A 22,023-nucleotide genomic window follows, 5' to 3' on the forward strand; every position below is an offset into this window, starting at 1 on the left:
TAGACTACATCAAAATTCCACAAAAATCATTTGCTGCCTTTTCTGATGCTGCATTTATAATATAAGCTACCAAAATAGCTTTAATGTCTGTCATCACTTGGTTCTTATTTAGAAAATACTTACTATACATTTTATCATTTTTGTAAATTATTAAATTTAATGACAATAATATTTAGCCTTGTCAAAGAAGATCTCTGGTCTTTATTGTGTAAGGCACAACACTGCCAGTAAGCAGTTCTTCCACTGATGAGTTTGCAAAGTGCGGGAGTGATGTAGAGACACAACGAGTAACACAAAGTCACTCAAAAGGTCAGCTTCAGGACCAGCGCCAGAAGCAGGTTTCTCAAAACAAAGATCAGACTCCATTGCACCTTTCTGCCTCTGCATCAGCTTAAAAGACAGCACGGCAGACTAACTAGAAACATGTGGCTGTAACACAGTATTAGCTTTTATTGCTACTTAGACAGCAAATATGTTCTAAGACAGTCTCAGAGAATTGTGGTAGGCCTCTCAGCTAGCTATTGTCCTCTCAGAGGTTCTTTGCTTAATACTGAGCAAGGGAAGTGATAAAGCTGCTCCTTAGCTGTTTATAAAGGAAACAAAAAGATCCTTTGATAGAGACTATCTTCTTTCCTTCCTCTCACTGTATTCACTGTAAAACAGGGAAATTTTAACTTTGTGTTCCCAGTCCTATACAGCAATCAAAGGCTCTAAAGGAGATCCTCTCTAGCACACCTGGTGAGATTATTACCCATTAGTTCTGCTGCTCTTTCTGACATCACAGATACTTCTATAACATAGCCAATATGTATCTGGTGAGAACTGTTACCAGAATGTTGCAATTTCAATCTCCTCCTCTCTGTAAAAAAGGCACAGAAAGAAGTCAACTGACAGCACTTGACAATACAAAGCATAGTGCTAGAATGCAAACCAATGAAGTTTCTGCTTCTTGAATGTGACAAAATGCTTATTTTAAGCATACTGAAATAATAAAGTCCTGATCAACAAGCAGCACCTTTTTCAATGAAGCTTATGAGTCTGTAGTCTTGTGGTAAGCAGAGAAGATGCTGAAGGTATACAACAAGTATGAAAACAGCTCCACATAAACAGATCCAGAGTTAGCTTTAAAATAACTCACATTATTACCAATAACAGAGTATCTTCAGCTACATGGAGAACTGACCCACTGTCTTAAACATATTTTGATGAAATCATGAAGTGTAAATATATGTGTAAGGTTTCTTGTTTCTCAGCAGTAAGCTAGCTAGCTTACTGCTGGTTCAGACATTCTACACAATCTGTAGTCACACGTTTGAGTACTACCTTATCTTTGTACAAACGGGTATATTGATTCTTCAGGGATTGCTAGCAAGTGATTACCTTAGTCTTAGCTAGAAATTATGATCTTAACAGAAAAACTAATCACATGTTGATACTATGTTCTGCAGAAATTAATACAGAGAGAGCTGAAAATATTCCACACCCTCAGAATCTAAAAATAAGCACCAAAATTTCCCCTCCTCATTTCTTTCTAATTTTTGTTTCCTGTCAGGTGATGATACCATTCTCCTTTCCAGCTCTCCTGAAATGCATCATGTGCTCTGGGTCATTAACTGTTCTGGGGAACTTTGTCTGAGTAGGATTATAGTTTGGGGATGTACTGTGTGATGCAAATTAAGGGGCTTTTTATTAGACCAGAATAATCAACAGAAGACAGTGGCTTAATATTGCCTCCAAGAATCAGATACCTAGAAACATCATATTTAAGCATACATAAATAAAGAGAGCAAGCATAGACACAAGTGTGTAGGTGTACTAATTACAGTTAAATGTGGTGTTTTCAGCTGCATTGCACCATGAAGAAATACACTTTTTGTGGAGTATTTTTGGTAGAAGATGGGCTTTGTTTATTTTAGCCATGCAGCTCAGCCCATTTCAGACTTCTAAAAACAAGCCAATTAAAATACTAGAAGCTTACTGAATATTGACTGCTTTAGACACTCCAGTTTAATGGAGCTTTGTTTCATGCAAGCACAGGAATTTTAAGAGCACAAGGTTGTTAAAAGTCATAGAAGGGATAATAATTTAGCAGTAGCACTGCAGAAACTATTTGCAGTTCCTGCCAAGCAGACAAGCTTTTCAACAAAAGAACAAATGGAGAGGAATCCAGATGGAACTATCTGGCAACTCGGAGTAACAATTCTATAGAGTTTTGGGGCAGTTCGGTACATACTTGCATGGTAATGATATGTCCTCCCTCGTACACTTTATGAACTAATAAACTCTCCAAAAACATCTTATGAAGCAAGTATAACAAGTTTTCATTTCCAGATGAAAAAAGTGAGGTCAGCAGGTGTGAACACAGAAGGAGCTGGTTCTAGAACTGGAACGAGAAAGCTGGAATTCTGGAATTATGCTACAGACTTGCTACATTTCGTGGTATTTGATTTAGAGATTTTGGTGGAAGGGAGGGGAAAAGAATCAGTTTTTCATTACACATTATGAATGTATGCATGCAGTCTCTGATATAATGGGTCCCCAACCTGCTCTAAGAGCTACCTCAATGCACGTAGTAAATCCTAGAGGACTGAAGCAGAAATCCATTATGCTGACTCTTTGCCTGGAGGCCACTCTGCACCCCATAAGAAGAATGCCATGATGCCAGATGCATGCTCCATTACATTCTTCTAGTTCTGAAAGAAAAACACTTAAAATTCAGTATATAAAATATCCATGTTAATGTGAGACAGGAGACTGGCAGCATGCCACTAGCAGAGCCAAGAAAGGGAAAAAACAGATGAGAAGTAGTACAGTCTCACAATCTGAAGCAGACAGACCTATTGTATGTTGTCTCCATCCTTGGGGCAGGATAGCCCAGGATGATTTATGATAACAGTATTTATAACTAACACACATGAAATACATTATGGGTAGATATAAATCTCCTAACATGCACGGAGAACAGTAAAGATAAAAGAATGCATATGGTAAACTAGGTAGATGTCTGCCATTAAAAGTGTGGTACTAAAGCCAGAGCACGTCTTTGGGGCTAAGGAGACTTTGTTTATTTGCACTACTGTTCATCAGTACTATGGAAGACATGAGATATTAGGCAAGAACTTTCCAGAAAGATATTCCTCCTTTATTTTTCATTTCTTTTAATTTTTATAATGAATTCAAAGCTGATGAAAGACTGTGTTGAAAGCCCCTGGGAGTCAAATGCTGCTTGAAAGGAAGGTCAGTCTTATGCCTCTACGAAGACCCAATAAACAACAGTCCAGAGTTCAGTTCCCAGGTCTTGCATTGTTTTAGGCAGTGTCCTTAATTTCTGTATACCTGTTTTCCATCTCATAAATAGGGATAACTATGAAATAAACTAAGGAAGGACTACTACGAAGCCAGAAGGGATCACTGTAATTACCTAATCTGACTTCCTGCATCATACTATATGACTTCCTGAATTAATTCCTAAATTAAATCATTACTGAATAGGTACACTTTTCAGGAAAAATGCCATCCCTTACTATATAATGTGATCAGTGAATGGGGATGTCAATTCTAGTTTTGCTATAGTTAAAAAAAAAAAAAAAATCCAAAAGAACTGGAGGAACATCCTCATGACAATTTCCTGCTGATCACTCCTGTCCTTTGAACTTTGTACAGGAGACTTTAGCAAGCAGGCTCCTCTAAATCTTACTTGGTTTTAGAGGGAAAGTGAGGCAGTTCTGTCACTTAAAGGCATCTATATTTGGTTTTTCTGCCTGCAAAGCTGTGTTGGTCATAGCTCATATCTCATTATGTCCAGCCAACCCAATTAGGCCAAGACAGTTTCTTGTAGGGACCTGGATTCAGCTGATTATTGATCCTGAGACTAACAGTGCTGAATTTTTTTGCAACTCTTAGTGATGTTGACTCTTGTCCCGTGGCATCTGGATAGAAACTGATCAACTCATTTTACGGAGGGTAGACGTAAGGAGCTGTGGAGCTGCTACGTTTCCCCACAATCAACTTGTAATATTACCTTCTGATAAAATACATGATTTCGGTATGTTAGGACATAGTAATAAATAAATTGGCTAATACCGGTACTAGTCAGTGGTACAAAACAGAATAGTTATTATTCTGCTAACTAAAAAGACTTCCTGTCCTAAACCAGCATCACAGTATTTTGTTTCAGCTACTACACATCCTCTTGCAGAGTACTTTCCACTGACTAAAAGAGAGCTATCAAATTTATAATGGATCAGCAGAGATGAATTGAATGAATGGTAAAGTGGATTTAGTAAAGAGGAGAGATCAACTGGGGAAAATACTCCAAAACTAGCACCATTTTAAGGTCACTCATGAAAGAAACAGTAGCATGAGGCTGTAGTTTGATAGTGGCACTGTTTGTATGTGACATGAAATAATCTAAATAGTTTTGATTTACAGATATTGGGAGCTGCAAGATGACAGCAGAGGAGTGCAGACACCTACTTCAAGATCTCTAACTAGGTGTCGCAGGCCTGTCATAACAAGTTATATTCTAAGCCTAATGACCTTTCACATTGACAGTGTCATCGGATAGTTTCAGTTCAGTGGGTATAAGGCAATGTAAACAAACCGTACTCAGGTCAGCCTGTGTCTGATAAAAATAAGTAAATGACCTCTGGAAAAGAGAAACTATAGCTCTACTGTATTTTAGTGTCAGTTCTTCTAAATCAGTCCTAGTATGTATTTCTTTTATCAAGTTAAACACTAATGAAGGTCAGGAGTAGAATGAATCTAAAAAAGAAGAATATTTAGGAAGGGTAGGAGGGGCAGTCTGCATATTTTCAAGCTACATCTGTAATCCAGTGTAATTATTACAATACTAGATCCCAACCAAAATACACTCTTCTCAGTGAAAAGATTCACAGTTGTCTCAGTGGCTTTGATTATGCCTTCAGATTTGCTAGATTTTTGTGTTAAAACAGTAGCTAGTCCCTTAAAAACTGCACTAACTGAACCTCTTATCCACATTTGTTGACATAATAAACAAACACTCTTCTGTCGAACAACATTCTATTTTAAGTTGATCTTATACACCATTCTAGTTATGGATACCATCCCACCACATTAAGTAGTCTGTATTGGTAATTTTGTCCCTCTGCTTTGTGGTTGCATGCCAGTGAACAAGGCATTTGATTTTCTTCAATTACTACAGCTATTATTTATGGTTTTTTTGTTAAATCTCTTAGTATGTTGATTTAAAATGAAGGAACAATACACAGCAAATAGGAGGAACCCAAACTGCTATAGGCTACAATACTGTGAAACACATTAAAAAAAAAAAAAGGCAGGAAAAAAGAAAGATATAAATATAAAAACCTCAAACCACTTTTGAACCTAAATTCACAGCCAAAAATCATTAAATGTGGGGACATTACACATCTCCCTTAGGAGAATTCTAGGCTGCGCCACAGAACCAAAGGCTTCATGCCATCAAACCTAATCTTTGAGATCTGAAACATTCTCTCCAACAGTTTTCAGTCGTATCCTAAAGTTGTGCAGGAAGATGAAAGGCAGATTCTTCCCACCTCTCTTACACTAATCCGAGGGCCTATAAACATCAGGACTCGATTTAACCAAACACATGCTGGACCAGAAAAATGATGACCTAGTGATACAGGGATGCAGAAGAGACTGTTTCATTCATGGTTCTCCAACACAGTCTTTGGATCACCTCAGAACCCTGAGCAGATTGTGCCCAGATTAAATAGACAGCCAAAAATCATCTCATCACTTGCCAAAATAACAGCAAAGTCAGCAGAGTCTCTGTCAGTTGAAATGCTTATTCACTGGGGGAAAATGCACACATACCAGATAAACAAAAAATTTACTGCTTCAAACAGACAACCTCTCCAAGAAGCTAACACGCTGAGGGCTTCTCCCAGGTAACACATTCTTGCAGAGCTACTACTAACAAAAAGGCCTCTAGAGCACCTTTCTCAGCAGAAGCCCTATCCACAGTGTCTTTCTTCCTACAAATTTACTGTCTCAGTCTGCACCACATAAAGGCTGGACCAAGCTAAATTTGCTTTCTCCCAAATAGGCCTTCTAAGCCTATAGCAAACCATGAGTAGGTAGTGACATTGAGGGTTCTTAAATATTTGTTTGTAAATCTTGGAAGGAGGATCAGGCAGGGAGATTATCATTGTAATCAGCCTCAGACCTGCCCCTTATCCTCAGTGAAGGATAGAGGGATTTTAGCATCTGGAAATACTAGCAGATGAACCTCTTTGTCCAAGCTAGCAAATCACAGATTACAGTTGCTAGCTCCCTTGTTTCTTGGCTGCATAGGAAAAAAAAATTTTATTTTTGAGAAACAATGGATGGATATAACTGCTTGTGTTTAACTGTATATTGTTTAATGTATAACTGCATTTTTAGTGACACTTCATCCTTCTTTTATGCCAGCACCAATTCTCAATAATTGGATTGCATCTAAGGAAGAAGTGAGCACTTTGGTTATCTTCTGAAAATTCCTCCCTTAATCTCCCTCTGCCTCAGTTCCCCAAACATAAAATTAAGTAAATGAGAGACTTTTTCATATAGCTCTTCAAAATGCTTTTATCATAAATTCTTTGCATTCTGTGTGATGTTTACACATATATGTTGAAATGAGGCAAGGATCTCAGAGCCTCCAACCAAAACCTTAACACAAATTAAAGAGACTAAAAATAAAATAAATTCAGAAAACTACTGTATCTTTATATCAATGCAAGCAGTTATAGTAGTGCTGCTGTTATTTCAGAGGGAATCGTGTGGGCTTATTTAGACAACCTAAACCAAATTGAAAAGAAAGTCAAGTTACTCTTACCATCTCCAGTCGCTGATGATGATGACTGCATGTACCATTTTCTCTACATTTACTCTAATCCATCGGCCAAGAGCAAAGCAATCTTCTTTCTGCACAACTCCTACAAACAGGGCATGGGAAGAGGTAAAGATTTCATTATAAAAAAAAATCCACGTCACTTGCAGCATCTTTTCATGTAATAGTAACAGTCTCTTGGTGTCATCATCAGCCATGGCATTTCATTCACACAGAACACTTGTGGGCACATCACATATGCTTTTTCACTCAATGTATTTTTAAATGTTTCCCAGGCAACTGTTTCAATACAATATGCCTCCTTGGCAACCTGGTGCCCACAAATGCCATGTCAGTCTCCCCAGTCCTCTTTTTAGGTCTTCCCATCTTGTCATATAAATGTCATCAGGCTTGATTTTGTACAGACAGCCACGTGGTACTGAGCTGGTCTTGCACTTGAAAAGGGAAGGCTGAACTGAAAATATGAGTTGTGCACTGGGCTCCACACATTAACAAATTTAGGCTCTGGTAAGCTACCAGGAAAAGCAGCTTTCAAAGACAATGACTTTTCATTGAAAAGACTGTGTCACCTACCACCAAAATTAGGGAGAGCCAACAAAAGTGCCTCCACTCAACTGATTTCCTCTGGAAAGAGCAGTAAGTTTGCATTTCTCAAATTTAAATTGTGTATCATCTTTATTCTCCTGACTGTGCGAAAGGAAGTCTTACACAGATTTCATAGTTTTGTAGCTTGAAGTGTAATTCATGATGTTGATGAAAAGAGTCAGACTCTTCCACTCTACAACAGATAGCGATCAGCGCTAGACTGAATGGGCCACTATGATTGAGTTACTCTTTCCAGTGCTACATTTGCTGCCACAAGACCGTAGATGAGACATACTGGCAAGTCCATTTGCTGCAGAAGCTTTCACTGATGCTCTACTATCCATACTTCAGACTCCAGTGGTATCTTTTGGGGCATTTTCCCATATGGTATTTAATAGAGTGGACCCCCTGATCCTTGACTGAAATCACAGAACATTTGACAAGGACTCAGAATTACCAACATATTCTCTTAAACCAAGCATACGGTAGATAAAACAATTAAAACATAATAATATTTTAATTTTCTAGCAAGGCACAGTTTATTCTAGACATTTCTATCTGATATAGGAGCTATGACTACAGACTACAGAATCAGAGATACCTTAGAAGGACCAAAACTATCTGATAGCATCAATCCCCATAAAAAAGTTTTAAGAAAAATTGCATATGCTCTAGCCTCAAAATGGTACATTAAAAAAGCATAGTTCATGCATGCAATTATATCTGGCCCAGAGGAAAACCTGGCACAAACTATGGTATTTTCTCTTCATTGATTATTTAATAAGAACAGCTGAAAAACGACAATTTTTCCAGGCTATAAAATATCCAATACTCCAAATTCTGCACTGGCAGCAAAGTTCTCCTCCCTCTCTGTGAGCTGTTGTATCTTAAATAGAGACTTCTCCATTACTTCAGGCTTTCTAACTCTTCCCAAATGCAGAAGCTCTCATTCAATACTGCAGCTGTTGGGTAGGAAATCAGAAATAGCAGAAGGCGGATTAGTTGATAATGTACCAGTTCTTCCCCAGCAAATGCTGGCACCTGCGTTTCACACCCTCCTCTTTCCCTCAGCCCAGGAAAAGATCACTTGTTTTGTTTGGCAGACAATTTATAGGCTTTCATGATTACAGAATTGTTAAAAATTTAGAATTTGTTATTGTAGCCCCTTCTTCCTGAGATCAAATGTTAGAACTGAGGCCTAATTTGCAGAAGGGATTAGGGACTATGTAAGTAAAGATTAAGCATGTGTGGCTTGATGAGACTCTACAGAGAGTAGATAACTATCCATGCTGGCATTCCTTTTACAAGGAAACCCCTAAAGATAATCTGTAGCACCATTCTAGCTTCCAAAAGCTCAAATCACTTGGTTGCTGGCTCAAATCCAACTGAGAATGATGATGATGATAATGACTATTCTTTACATTTCTGTAAGATGTTTTTTCTAAGATCACAAAACAGTATAATTATTAAATTAAGTAAGACTCAGAGTCAAGTGAAAAGTAATAGGATTTCATTTTAGTGGAAGAAGTGGTAGAAGTGATCTTGTCCAACATGGCAGAACCAAGAATACAATCTATTCAACAGACCATTCTCATGCTATCATTAGTACATTATTAATTCTGGAAAGATGCAGACTGAAAATAATGAGTACACGTAATGGACAAAGATTTCTAGAATGCTAGTTTCAAATCTGCCCAAACTTACAGAAATGGGTAGAACAAGAATCCAAACATTCACTGACATGCCTACCTGCATAGGTTACAATGGGTATACATTAAACAGATAACAATAAAAAAAATCTTATAACACCAAGATTTCAGTTAAATTAAGAACAAAATAAATTTTGTAAATAGATTTAGTTACATAAGACCTACAGCTTTGGTTGATATAGAAGCAAGATGTTTTGCATTCACAATTAGCAGCTGCAGTAGTAGCCATCCTTATTCTTTTTATTACGTTCTTTCATTTTTGGCCCTTACTACACAATAACGGATTTTTCTCTTTTTTAATGCTCACCCTTAATAAAGCTTTTGCAAATATTATGAGGCATGACTCACACTACTAACAGTACCACACAACACCTGCAGTACAAAAAACAGACAACACTTGACTGCTGTTTCTGCAGAAGTCATAGCTAACAAAATATATGTTAGTACAAAGTATGATTTAGGAGCAGAGGACTGTCAAAGCAGTAGCTAGGGAGTCTCAAAATACATAAAACATTAACACAAATATCACAGGAAAAAAAAGTGGAATACAGCAATCATTAACATAGATATACCTAGAAATATATACAGATGCCTACAGTGATTAGCTCAAAGGGCTCTCCCTGCCACTTACACTTTTTAAGGAGAGATTTTTATATTGTTTGCTGCCGCCAAGTGGTGATTATCAGTGGTGTTACTTTTAATCTACAGCACAGTCATTATGGCAAAGATTAGCAGCAAGTAAAAGAACGCAAATCAAAACGCTTTGTCTTTTTCAATTAGCAATAGTAGTTATGAAATCAAATCTTAACTCCTCCTCTGTTGTCTAATTTTCAACCAGTTGCGTGGCTGATTTCCCCTTTCAATCTACACTTTTGCTTTATTTATATTCACTTCCTCTTGCTATTCTTTGCCCTGTGTCTGCTGCTATCATCACCTTTCTTCCCACACCAGGCCTAAAATCTTCACTTTCAAATCCACCTCTTGTCTCTATTCAGCTTACCTGGCTCTGCTTGGAACTTTTGGGAGAATGTTCTTCCTGCATGCAGAGGGAAAGGAGGACCTATTTCCTGGAATCTCATTTAATCTCACTGTGAAGTGGCTTCTAAAAGGCAACAAGAACAAAAACAAAGACACCACATTTTTGTAACTAAGCCAGCATCTCTTGGGTACTGTGGCAGCTGTAACAAATATCAATATGGGAAAATGGTAGGCTACATGACAGTGATTAGCTTTTCTATCATCATTTTTCTTTCTGAATTTCATTCTCTTTTAGTCTACCTATCATACAAGAAATGCTAGCACTCTAGTGTGATGATTCCTACTGTTTCTTCCCGCCCCGGATTATCTACTGTGGAAAATTACACAGTTCCTATTAGTAACCAAACACTTCACACCTTCTAATGTTTTTACCCTCACTCTTACACAAAATGAAAACCATTAACCCCCTTTTAATATATCAGTTATTATAGTAAGAAGCATTACCTCTCTCTACAGCTATGGCCTCACAGAAACACAAAGTACCTAAGTTAACACAGGAAGGCTATAAACTGGACCAAGCCTCATAAATCTCTAGCTACACTCTAACTGAATCATCTTTCTCCCTTTAGGCCATAATACAACTGAAGATGGCTGTGTGGCTGTATCTGCCACTTCCGGGTTAAATCTACCAATTTGTTTCTACTAACTCTGATATCTGAATGACATTTTCCTGGTTCAAATCTGTCCAAGACACAGAAAATGATAGCAACTGTTATTTAATACATTTTTGCTGGTCTGTTTGCCTAGCACAGTAATTTACAAAAAACAATGCTGCAGTCAATACTGACACCCCCCCACCCCCCGGTAGCCTAAAGGAGGAGACCAAAGACAAAATGGTCCATAAGACCTTTAGCACTGCAGAAACACAGTTATAGAAAAGGAGCCTGGACTCATCTGAACTTGAATTCATCTTTCAGCAATAATAAATTAGTTTTAAGAAAAAGTGCTCTGTACCTGCTCTCCCGCTGCAGCTCATAAACACCTGTTATCAGACAAGCAGAAAATTTATTTTCTTATACAGTTATTCTCATACTGACTGTGATGAATTCCATCAGCAGTGACTTTCTGATCCTTCTATAGAACTGTTGGAGCATTATCAATGATCTGTCATCATTTTCCTAATATGTCCGTTTTCAAAAAGGCTGCAACCTGATCAGTGTGTCTGCCCATGTCAAAAACTATCAGTTATGGCTCAGCTCTAGGTCATGTTTTATTTCAAGTCATACAGTGAGGCTCCTGCTGGAAAAGACAATGACTTCAACAGTTTTCTTTCCTGAAAGAGGATCTAGCTCAGACATGCACTCTCATTCTCCTTTATTATTTGTATTAACAATCTTTGGCTTCAGACATGTACCACAGTAAACAGATCTTTGGTATCAGCACAAAAATCAACAGAGCAATGACAAATGCAGCTGTGGCCATAGCCATTTTGTCTAGTTCAACCAAAGCCTGATTTCACATATTCGCTTACAGTACCAAACATTCTGCTTTCAAGGAAGTACAGGGCAATACCTTGACCAATTCATTGATCCTGCCCAAAGAATACCTAGTAAAACACAGTGGCCATATATAAAACACTGCATTTCCATGATTACTCCACATCCAAGCCCCACATATACTAAAACCCAGCACACACAGAAAGTTTAGAGTATAAATAATGCTATAAAGATGACTTTTGAGCAGGACAAGTACCCAGTAGCTGAACCTCAGTTTGTGTGTGATACTACAGCCACTGCCGATACAGGGTCGACTACAGCAGAGGTGTTAAAGAAGGAGCAATTTTTCTTTCAGGCTGCACGTGGCGGCCACCCCAGCCCCATCCTCCCCCGCACCCACCGGCCATTGAGTCAGGGCAGCTCTGAGGGAAGAGCAGGAGGCGCGCGCGAGGCCTCCACAGCTCACACTGCAGCGGCCCGCCCGCCTCGGGGCCCTGCCCTGGCCTTAGACGGGCAAGGGGGAGAAAGGCCGGCAGCCGGCTCCGCCCGCCTACGGGCAGGAGCACCGTACCGCCAACGAGAGCGCAGAGGCGAAGGGAAGCTCTGGCGCGCCGGCAGGGCCTCACAGCTCGCAGCTGTGCGCTACCTCTGCCACCGCCTCACCAGCGGGCGTGGCCTCTGTCCAGCGGCCGGGCGAGGGGGCGGTTCGCCCCGGCGCAAGCCCTATACACAGGCACGGGGCCGCCCGCCCAGAAAAGGGGGAGGAGGGAGACGAGCGCCAAGGGGGCCTGTTAGGGAAGGCTAGGCCGCGCCGCGTAGGGCTCGTGCTTCATCCATGTCTCAGGAAGGAGCTGCCAAGCTGCGCCTCAAGCCCAGGAAGGCGCCGCCAGACCACAGCCGGGAACCCAGCCCTGCCCAGGATCCCCCCGGGCGGCGCCAGTGAGTCCCGACGGGGTGGAGGAGGGCTCCCCGGGCCCCGGAGGGGAGAAGTGGGAGGGCAAGCGCGCAGGGGCCGCTTCCCGCCTCCAGCTGAGGCGGGGGGAGGGGCGCACCGGGGATCAGGGCCGCCTCTGCCGCACCCGAGCCCGCTCCCTCCCCCCGCCCCGGCAGGGGTGGCCGGGCCGCCCAAGCTGTAGGGGCAAAGTGGCCTTGCCCCCTCCCTCAGTCGATCCGGGGTAGGGGTCAGACGCGCTGGCAGCTGTGTCAGGTTTGCAAGTATGTCAGAGAAGGGACCGCTCTGCTCTCCCCTACTCCTTGTCAGTGCACGTGCCATAAAGATGCACTTGGGATCTTCGGGATACACTTACAACCTTAAACATTTCGTAGTCGTGGCTGTAGCATATTAATGACTGTATAAAGGTCACTTCATAAAACATATATAGCACCTAAAAAAGAAAAATTTGAGAAGCCAATTGCAAACCAAAGTATACAGGGTCATGTGCCTTCTGTTTTTTTTGTGGTTTTTTTTTTTTTTTTGGACATAATAGCACCTGCGAGGAAGGGAGCCATGGGGAATGTTAATGTATTAAAAATTAAGCCTTGACATCTTTCTTCAGAATAAATCCACAGGAGGCCAAGAACAATGACTGTTTATTCTAGCCCTCAAGTAAGGGAGGAAGAAGAAAGGATGGGCAAGGAAGTAGCGGTTTGCTTCTTGTTTCAGCCTGTTGGGATAAACAAGCAAGTAGTCAGCAATCCCACTTAGCAAACATAGGCTTCAGAAGGTTGCTTTTCTTCTTTTGAGGGCTTGTAAAAATCACATCCAATTCCTCTCTACCACAATGTCATTCTTTGACTACCACCCAATAAAATGCATCAGTAGAAGTAGGAACACTGGAACTAGTATTCTGATATTGATAATCCATTCTTTTCTTGAAATTGTCTTTATACAGCTCTAATAGTATAAAAACCTTTTTATGCTTGCTTTATAGTTAAACCTTCCTAATGGCTTCCTCGGAAGGAATAAATAGCATTGTTTAGAAAGATTATCAATAGTTTAAAATGGCAGTATAGGAACAGCCAAGCATACATGGGAACCAACACAGTTGCCTTCCTCAGTGCAAACACTTACTGATTTCTGTACTCAGCAAGTGTCAAGTTCAGCCTTTGAGGAAGAAAAAAAAAAAGGGCTACACTTAACTATTTTACTTGGAAGTACAGACAGTAATACATACTTTCTACTTTAACTAACGAGATGTAAGGCTTTTAGACATGCTTTTCAAATATCGGGTAACTTTTTCAAAAGCTGTGATAATTGCTTAAGATTATAAAAACAGGTTTGCAGGATAAGTAAGTTCTGTGTTCTAGTAAGAACTTGCTGTAGGCTATATGGAGGTTGCCTTTGTAAGCAAATAGTATAATGAACAGCTAAACCATTTTTTCCTCCACAGGCAGTCTTGCCTCTCCTTTAAGCTGGGAGGAATCTGCGTTTGTATACTTGCTCCAGTTGACAACTGCTTCTTTTTTATGTACCCCTTTATTGTTTTGCATGCCAGAATTGTCAAATGTAACTGCCATTTTAGCAGGTATTGTGCTGCTTGATCAAGAGAAAATAGGTGAGAATGGAGTTCTTAGTTGTACAAAAGGTAGAGTTAAGTGCATTTTCAATCACAAGATTACCTTGTACTCAGCCATTAAAAAAATGGAAAGGGGAGAGTTACAAGATTTTGCTAATGACTTGGGCTGAAAGAGAATGGATGTAATGCACTGTCAACTACTGGAATGTCTTGCTTTTAAAACTTTTGCCTTGATAAGTCAAAGGTTAAGGATAGATACACCTTAGTGTTACAGGAGGGGTAAATCAAGTTAGCTAAAAGACAAACATAATAACAATGCAAAGTGTTTCCTTCCCTCCTGCCCACCCACGGACTCCGTGGACTGTCTCTCTCTTTACAGGACATTGGCTGACAGATGTTCCTGGTTTGAAAAAGAAGACTTAAGTGAGTGTGAAAAAACATGGATTTTACTACTGAAAGCTGTCAATCAAGATTTAAAATACACAAATTGGCAAACAGTGCCCAGTTTTCCAGAGTTCTTTGGAAAGGTAGTGTGCTGTTGTCTGTGCTTTGTGGTGGTTAAAATACTGATAATACAAACTATGATGTTAACAGGAGAAACAATCTAGAACAGCTTTTAAATAGATGTTTGTTTTCTGCTATTTAGTCACTATAAATAATGGTGGGGCTTAACATGGTGTAACAGGTGGTGTAAGAACAACTTGCTAGATTTTACTCCACACACATAGTGTGGCAAATGGTTTAGTGCTTTAGAAAATTTTTCTGACCCAGTGTAAATACACTAACTGCTCATGAGCACTAGCTTCTGCTAGAGGAATGACACTGAAAAAGGCAAACTGTAACAGAGGTTAATTACACAGTAACAAACAACAGTGTTCCATATTTTTAGGCAATATCACAACACACAAAAAAACCCCAACAGGCCTCCTAGAGGAAATTTTTTCCCCAAGTATCAAGAGCAAACATGAGCAACTTTCATGTTTTACTGCATCTTCATCCTCCTTAGCCTCTGTGGGACATACTAAGAGTATCCTATTTGTGTTCAATCAACTGTATCGATTTAGAAATGTTAAAGGAAGAGATATTGCATAAGCTCCAGGAGGAAGTTCTTAATTGCTTTAAAAGTACTGGAGATGTATCTAAATATAAAATACTTTTTTTCAATGCAGTTTAGCCTTCTCAGTTATTTGTACTATGCCTAGTCCTGTTTTTAATACATGGACTGAACTGCATTTGTTCTGAAGACATTTTGTGTATATTCTAGAGTTCTGAGGAAGAGACTCTACGACAACCAGAAGTCTTTAAAACTGGAATGAAAGACTTTCAGTGGATATCATTCCCATCTTTTCACAAGGAAAAACATCTAATACCAAAGGATCTTAGCTCCTCTCAGCCAACAGAAAGCCAAACTGACCATTTACTAAAAGGATGCAGCCAAGCAGATGAACCAAAAAGTCTGTCTTCTACAGCTGAGGAAACATGCTGTGTAACTATTAAAGATCAAACCAAAAATGTGGTTAGGGAGAACTCAAAAGGTATTTCAAAACTGAATGTAAATCCTAAATCATATAAACTCACGCAGCATAAATATTCTACATACCACTTGGCCTTGTCGCAAAACTCTGCAAAAACTCTTGGCTTTCAACAGTACTGCAGAGGGACTATACAGAACAGCAAGGAAAACAGAAAAGAAAAGAACAGCAGCATCCCCCAGTTACAAACATATCAAGGCAATGTTTCATTTCATGAGGCCAGACCTATGCCCGCAGAAAGGAACTCCCTTCTTGTCAGCATGCCTGGAACTGAAAGCTGCAAGGAAAAGACTGAAGATCAGAGTGAAGGAACTTTAACTCTTGACAGTTGTCCAATGTGTCTGATTCAGTTTAGTGGAACGTAAGTCTTTCGGGGTTTTTTTGAAATAACTTCAGAGTATACAGAAAACAAAATGCTTTTAGTTGCATTCTACACATACAAAACATTGAAAATCAGGGTAGGCTAAAGTCTTACAGTAAAGTGCCACCTTTTAAATGCCAGAATTGCCTACTTTAATTCAGCCTAAAAGTCTGTGATTACTAAATTATAACACTTCAAAAAAAAGCTTAAGTTTATGTTCTCTGGTAAACCTTGCTAGTATATTTAGAATTAGCAGTTTAAAATACTTGACTATGAAAAGACTTTTGTGAAATCTGTATTATAATCCAAAAATCATTCTAAATCAGCATTCTTGGCAGCTAAAAGCTAACTTTAGGGCTAGACTGGTTCATCTCATACCAGTCACGTTCTCTTCAAGATCTAGAGTTTACAGTTACAGCTATACTGGTGTAGCTGTTGAGCAAATATCTGGATGCTTTTGGCTGAGCAGCTGTGCTCTTAATTTTAGATTTAGCTTTCCAGGTCAGGGAAAGATGGAAGGAAGCTGATTTTCCTTATGCAAGCCCTGATTAATACAATTAAATAAGACTTCAGTCATACACTGCTGTCAGACTACCTCTACTGAAAAAAACCCCTCAAAACCAAACAAAAAACCCCACGCAATTGAACATCTATTCTACAATAAGAACTACGTAAGTCTGCTGGCATTATACCTCTTAATAGCATCTATGCTGTCATAGTTGCTGAAAACTAACATATGCTCCTGAACAGGCCCTGTGGCTGCAAAATAAATATCTGCAACATTTTCCTTCTCTAGGATGCTGAACAAGGAGACAAAAGGATGGCTTCATTAATATTAACAGAACTATGGACATTATGTCAAGAGAGTTGGACAGAAAAGCTAGATGTACTCCATGTCCTCATATTCAGCTCTGTGCTATTAGCTACTCTGTACTGATTAGGAGTAGTTTTAAATTTAATAGAAGCTGTTTTGCAAAAGATTCTGTTATAATGGGAGGGAAGAGCTCACAATCACTAGAACAGCCCTCCTAAAAAAAGGAAGCGAAGCAGAAATGTTAAAGCATTCATCCCTGTCAGAGAACTCTCATTTCCTGTATCCTCAAGCTGGAGTTGAATGTGGAATAAGATAGTGGTTTTCTGTCTCGTATCAACTGTTTTGTCTTAGATTATGAGTGCCTAGACTGAAAACTGATTTTAAGATCACTTAGAGCAGGGCATTTCATGTAGATGGGATGATCCTTAAAATCATAATATTGAAAAAAAACCTCTGCATCCATCATTCTAAGGAAAGCATTATATGTTCTGAGCATCACCTTGTAGTAAGCGGCAAGGGTTTGTTGCAGATTATAACATCTCTGAGCACAGAAGTGACTTCTCTGTTAAGCTACTAGAACATTTCTCTGATTAGTTAGGAAATGAGGGAGTGAATGTGAGGAACAGCATAAATTGACTTTGTTTCTCACTGAATGAATTCTCTGTATTTGCAGACTGTCACAATTGGATATTGATGGTCATCTCGCTAGATGCTTGTCTGAAAGTGCAGATGATGTAACGTGGTAAATCCAGAGGAACGAAGAGCAAAGTCACAAGACCCAGGATGAACCTTTCTCAAAGGAAAAGTGCGTCAAGGAAGTATGTCCTTGTCTCAAATTGCTTAAGGACTGCAAACCAAACCAACGCTTCCAGAAAGGAAAGTGAAATATCACCTGCCTGCAGTTTATGGTCCTTTTATTATAAATCCTCTCAAATATACATAAAATAGTTATAGTTCTGAAAATGGTGCTATAAGATGTCCCAGAGCCCTCCATAGAAATCACTCAGTATTCCTGGAATCTGGATACCTCAGAAGAATGCTTACTGTTCTAAGTCTCTGAGGAATCTATTTTGTCTCATGCACCTTAGTTGTTCTGAATCTAAAAGTGTAGAAGAAAGCAGTTTAACAGAAGACTACTATTAATTCATCTAATCCAAAATTTTACTGATCTCATTTTCTTCCTCTCAACAGGTCATTTGAGAAAATGAATTAAACCCACTCACTCTAGCCTTGCATTTTTGATGAGTTTAATATCTAAATAAAACTTTGTACAGTCAATTCTCTGAATGTATCTATATTAAATAGCCCAGACCAAACAAAGGGTGGATTTTTTTTCCTTTTTGAAGCAACACAGCTAGATTAATATCTTTAAGTATTTAGTCAATACCCACTCCATTAACATGCCTAGTCTAAAGTAACTAGGCTCAAAAAAGCAACATAGAAGTGAGAACACTTTTCCTGCCGGTTTCATAATACTGAAATGCAACTTTAGATTTAATATCGTCACTCGGCCATAACAGGGTTGTTCCTTGTCCCTGCTCAAGTGGGAAAAACAGCTTATGCTTTTCCCTTAGTAACCAGTGTTTCAGGGGAAAACAAAAACAAACAAAAAAACCTTAAAGTTTGTCTTGTCTGGACGATATCACAAGACTCATCTACAATTTTCATAGCATCTTAATAGCAGCAGGTAAGCATTTTGTAAGCTTGAGAAATGCAGGCTTCCCCACCATGGGCAATAAATGATTTTTAGTGATAGTTTAGTAACAGTAAATGGAAGGAAGGAAAAAAGGAAAAAAAAAAAAAAGTAGGTTGTTCACTTGCCCAAAGTATTCACTTGCCCAGTTTACTGAACAAGCTAGCTTATTCATGCAATACATTAAGTCTCAAGTCACAGCCTTAGAGTTCAAATTAATTTCTCTTCACAAAGCACTGTATGCAAGAATGTTACAGCTGTGCATCTTTCAGCTATTTTTATAATTGCTTTCCCATAAAGTGAAAAGTGTAACTCAAATTAATAGACTAGATTTCAGTATTTGAATGGTTTTCTATCATAATAAACTGTGCCCTCAACTTCAAAAACATACAGTTCAGATGTGATCCAAAACCACAGAATAAACATTGAATACAGTATCAAAATACAGCAAGAATTCTATACTTTTTTTGTAATGTACAATGCAGTCTCTTTAAAAAGTACAAGCTGGACACAGCTCAGTTTACTGATAAATAATAACAGTCAACTTTTTCATTAAAGTCTTTAATAGTTGTGCAAGAATATAAATGATCTTAACTGTTATGGATTAGTATACCATCTTCTGCACAATTAAAACTGCTCAAAGATCCCAACTAATTAATTATACAAAACTACAAGAACATATTTACTGTTTTACAATCATTAAATTAGCTAGATTTTTCATTTACTATTTTCAAATAAGACAACTATATATCATTACCAGATCCATTTGTAATATATTAGGATTTTTTTTTTCAAACACACATTTAATTACATCCTTCATCATCTTTTATTTATAAAACAAGTACTTCTTATAAAAAATTTCCCCTTCTTCATGAACAGAACATTTTTCATACACTTGCACATGAGCAACCAAACTTTGTAACCAGAAACTATTTGGCAACATAGCAACATTGTAAATGCCTTATATTTTTAAATAAATCAAGTATTCTTCAAAATGCTTGTTTAGCAAATACGTCTTTTTGTTTCTCCCTCCCTCCCAAACAAGATGTTTTGGCCACCTAGAAACAAGGTTAAAAGAAAAACAAATAACCCTCCACCCTTCCTTGTTTCTATTTCTAAGTCCCAAGCCCCAGAACATCAAAGGACAGTGTAATCTCTGTATTTCCATTCATGAGCTGACTGATCTAACTATTCATTAGTTGTATAACCAGGAGACCTGATTAAACACTGAAAGAAAAGTTATTCAGGGTACAGTAAGTACTTGCCAGGGAAAGGAAAAATAAGAGTAATTTAAAATTTTCTGATTACATTTAAAAAGCAAATAATTCCTTTACTAGATAACAAGGTATCTAATGTCCAGGAATTTGAGCCAAGTATTTCTTACTGGTTAAATTATTCAGTGCTGGTTGAAACACATCTTGCTCAATATAAAAAGCTACAGTCCAACAGAGAGAAACCCACAACTTAAATCTGAATGGGATTAATATAACTAAATAACCACAGGTCTGCATAATTGTGGCTAATAAGGAGATACAAAAATGTAGGTTGTTAATCAATGGTTAATTTTAAACACAATATCTTGGCAGTCTCATCCTAGCACCTCATGACCTGGATGTGAATCCAAAAGATGTCATGTTCAGCACCTAATGCAATGCTCTACCCTGAGAAAACCATATGTTAATGTAAAGAAAGTGAGAATGTTACAATTTATCCTGCATTTTACACCAAATTAGGTAAGAAGTCATGGCACAGGGTTTCCTCATTTTTCCCTTCCACATCTTTTTTCTAGACCTACAAGCCACACAATATAGTTCACCAGAAAACTAGCAAAGAGAAATACTGCCTCTACTGCTATTACCTGTAGAGGCAGGTAGATCTTTACAAGCATCTGAAATTTTAGATAGCAGTGCACACTTACTAGTCCTCAAATGTAGTGACATGAGTTTTTCCAAGTTGATCAACTGTTAAACCTTTCTGATGTAATGTCCCCTTCCCCTCCCCCCCCCCCCAAGTTTCCAGGAGAAGGGATTCAGTGGTTATCTTCCTCTTTACACAATTTTTCAGGTATTCAGTGTTTCTTCCAATAAAAAAAACTTACTACTTTGATGCAAAACATTTTACCAAAACATCCCATTCTCTTATGTAGGATGATTAGTTATTAATATACACTGAGTATTTTCAAGCAGACAGTTTATTATAAGTAGGAGGTGTGCTTTATCAGGAAAGTGGATTTTATGTTATGGATATTCTAGATGTACTATTTAAACTTTAAGGCTATCCTCTATTATGCTTTTGCCCTATTTCTGAATATCTGCACTGTTGATAAAAATATTTTTCAAAAATCTAGTATACAACAAAACATCATTGTAGGTGTAGGCACTGCTTAAGTATTTCAGAAATCCTTTGTGTGCAAATTTAGTTTTTTTCAATCTATACCTTTTGGTAAATTTGGAGCTTAAAACAACAGATTCTGGAATTGATATTGTAAATTTTAATTTGGAGATAATATTGCTGAGTTACTCTCCATTTCAAATTCTATAAAGATGCAAATGAACATTATGTTGCAGCTACGTACTGTATGTTTCATATGTAAATGGTTACTTAATATTAACAAGCAGAACTTACCCGGTTTAAGAACGTTCCAAATATGTAATAATTCTTCAATGCAGTTTATCCATTTAGGCACTTGAATCTTGTACCCAAATTTATGTTTTGATTGCTAATAAAACACAACTCCTTTTAAATATATCTGAGACGTTTAGACAGGTACCACTTGTGAAAAAAGGCATCAAAAATAAGCTTCAACACCACTGTAATACATTTTATTCTTCAGGATGTTACACTTAATATTCTTCAATTGGTAGCTCATTGCATCAAATGTTTGTAGAAAGTGTGCAGATCTCAAAGTCATTCAGAATCTCTTTTTCCAGGGATGCAATGAATGTTTTGATTCTTCATGGAATAGGCACAAAATGCAAATCCCTTCATGAATGAAGCCAGTTTTGTCAGTGCCCAGAACTTAAGAACCACTATGTAGCGGAAGACACCCACCAAAATCATTAGTCTCCTCTTTGACTTTCAGCAGCAATTTTTTAAAAATCATTGGTCTCCATCCAAAATCTTACAGTTTCCCAGCCTCGCATGCATATACTGTAGTTAAGGATAAATTTAAAGGTCATTCACATTGTCCACACTGAAGATGACGTTCCTTCATACTGTTTCTTCTGTTGATAGCAACAATGGATTAATATATTCAAATCCTTCAAATTCTGACTGATCTATTCGTTTTATTATATCTCTGAAAAATAAAGAGAAATACTGATTTAGTGTTATCAGTTAGAACTATTATTTGTGTTGCTGTACTTTTTTCAAATAACAACAAAATACCTTACAAAAATTTATGTATGCAAAGTGGTACAGAAGCATTAAGAACCATAAATGGAAGAAAATCTCTGAACATACAAATAGTTCACACTAATGTCT

The 22,023-nt window shown here is 38.2% G+C and overlaps 2 protein-coding genes and 1 long non-coding RNA gene across 6 annotated transcripts in view; 1 reads left to right on the plus strand and 2 right to left on the minus strand.

The window, feature by feature from the left end:
* Nucleotides 1–2,390: 2,390 nt before the first annotated feature.
* On the minus strand, nt 2,391–12,227 carry LOC112981163 (uncharacterized). The gene is made up of 4 exons (XR_003258638.2): nt 12,025–12,227; nt 10,151–10,252; nt 6,842–6,941; nt 2,391–2,693 (listed from the first exon to the last, which is right to left on the minus strand). It is a non-coding gene; the product is annotated as an uncharacterized LOC112981163 (long non-coding RNA).
* A 149-nt stretch (nt 12,228–12,376) lies between these two features.
* On the plus strand, nt 12,377–21,885 carry FAAP20 (FA core complex associated protein 20). Its single transcript, XM_026096511.2, has 4 exons — nt 12,377–12,563; nt 14,520–14,667; nt 15,405–16,033; nt 17,521–21,885. The coding sequence occupies exons 1-4, from the start codon at nt 12,460–12,462 to the stop codon at nt 17,591–17,593; spliced, it is 954 nt and encodes a 317-aa protein (XP_025952296.1). The 5' UTR covers nt 12,377–12,459; the 3' UTR covers nt 17,594–21,885.
* The window catches only part of PRKCZ (protein kinase C zeta), a 74,650-nt gene continuing 73,962 nt past the window's right edge, over nt 21,336–22,023 (minus strand). For all 4 annotated transcript variants that reach the window (XM_026096500.2, XM_026096501.2, XM_064525436.1 and 1 more), the window contains one exon: nt 21,336–21,838. In XM_026096500.2, the coding sequence (XP_025952285.1) occupies nt 21,751–21,838 (88 nt within the window). In that variant the 3' untranslated portion in view covers nt 21,336–21,750. The remainder of the gene's footprint in view (nt 21,839–22,023) is intronic.

Source organism: Dromaius novaehollandiae, chromosome 24 (genome assembly GCF_036370855.1).
Source record: "Dromaius novaehollandiae isolate bDroNov1 chromosome 24, bDroNov1.hap1, whole genome shotgun sequence".
Classification (NCBI taxonomy): Eukaryota; Metazoa; Chordata; class Aves; order Casuariiformes; family Dromaiidae; genus Dromaius; species Dromaius novaehollandiae.

What these genes read in the sequence shown, in the direction of transcription:
- FAAP20 (XM_026096511.2), top strand. Translation starts at nt 12,460, where the DNA reads ATGTCTCAGGAAGGAGCTGCCAAGCTGCGCCTCAAGCCCAGGAAGGCG. An exon ending in GATCCCCCCGGGCGGCGCCA is followed by an intron (nt 12,564 to 14,519) that starts GTGAGTCCCGAC and finishes CTCTCTTTACAG; the next exon opens with GACATTGGCTGACAGATGTT. An exon ending in TTCCAGAGTTCTTTGGAAAG is followed by an intron (nt 14,668 to 15,404) that starts GTAGTGTGCTGT and finishes TGTATATTCTAG; the next exon opens with AGTTCTGAGGAAGAGACTCT.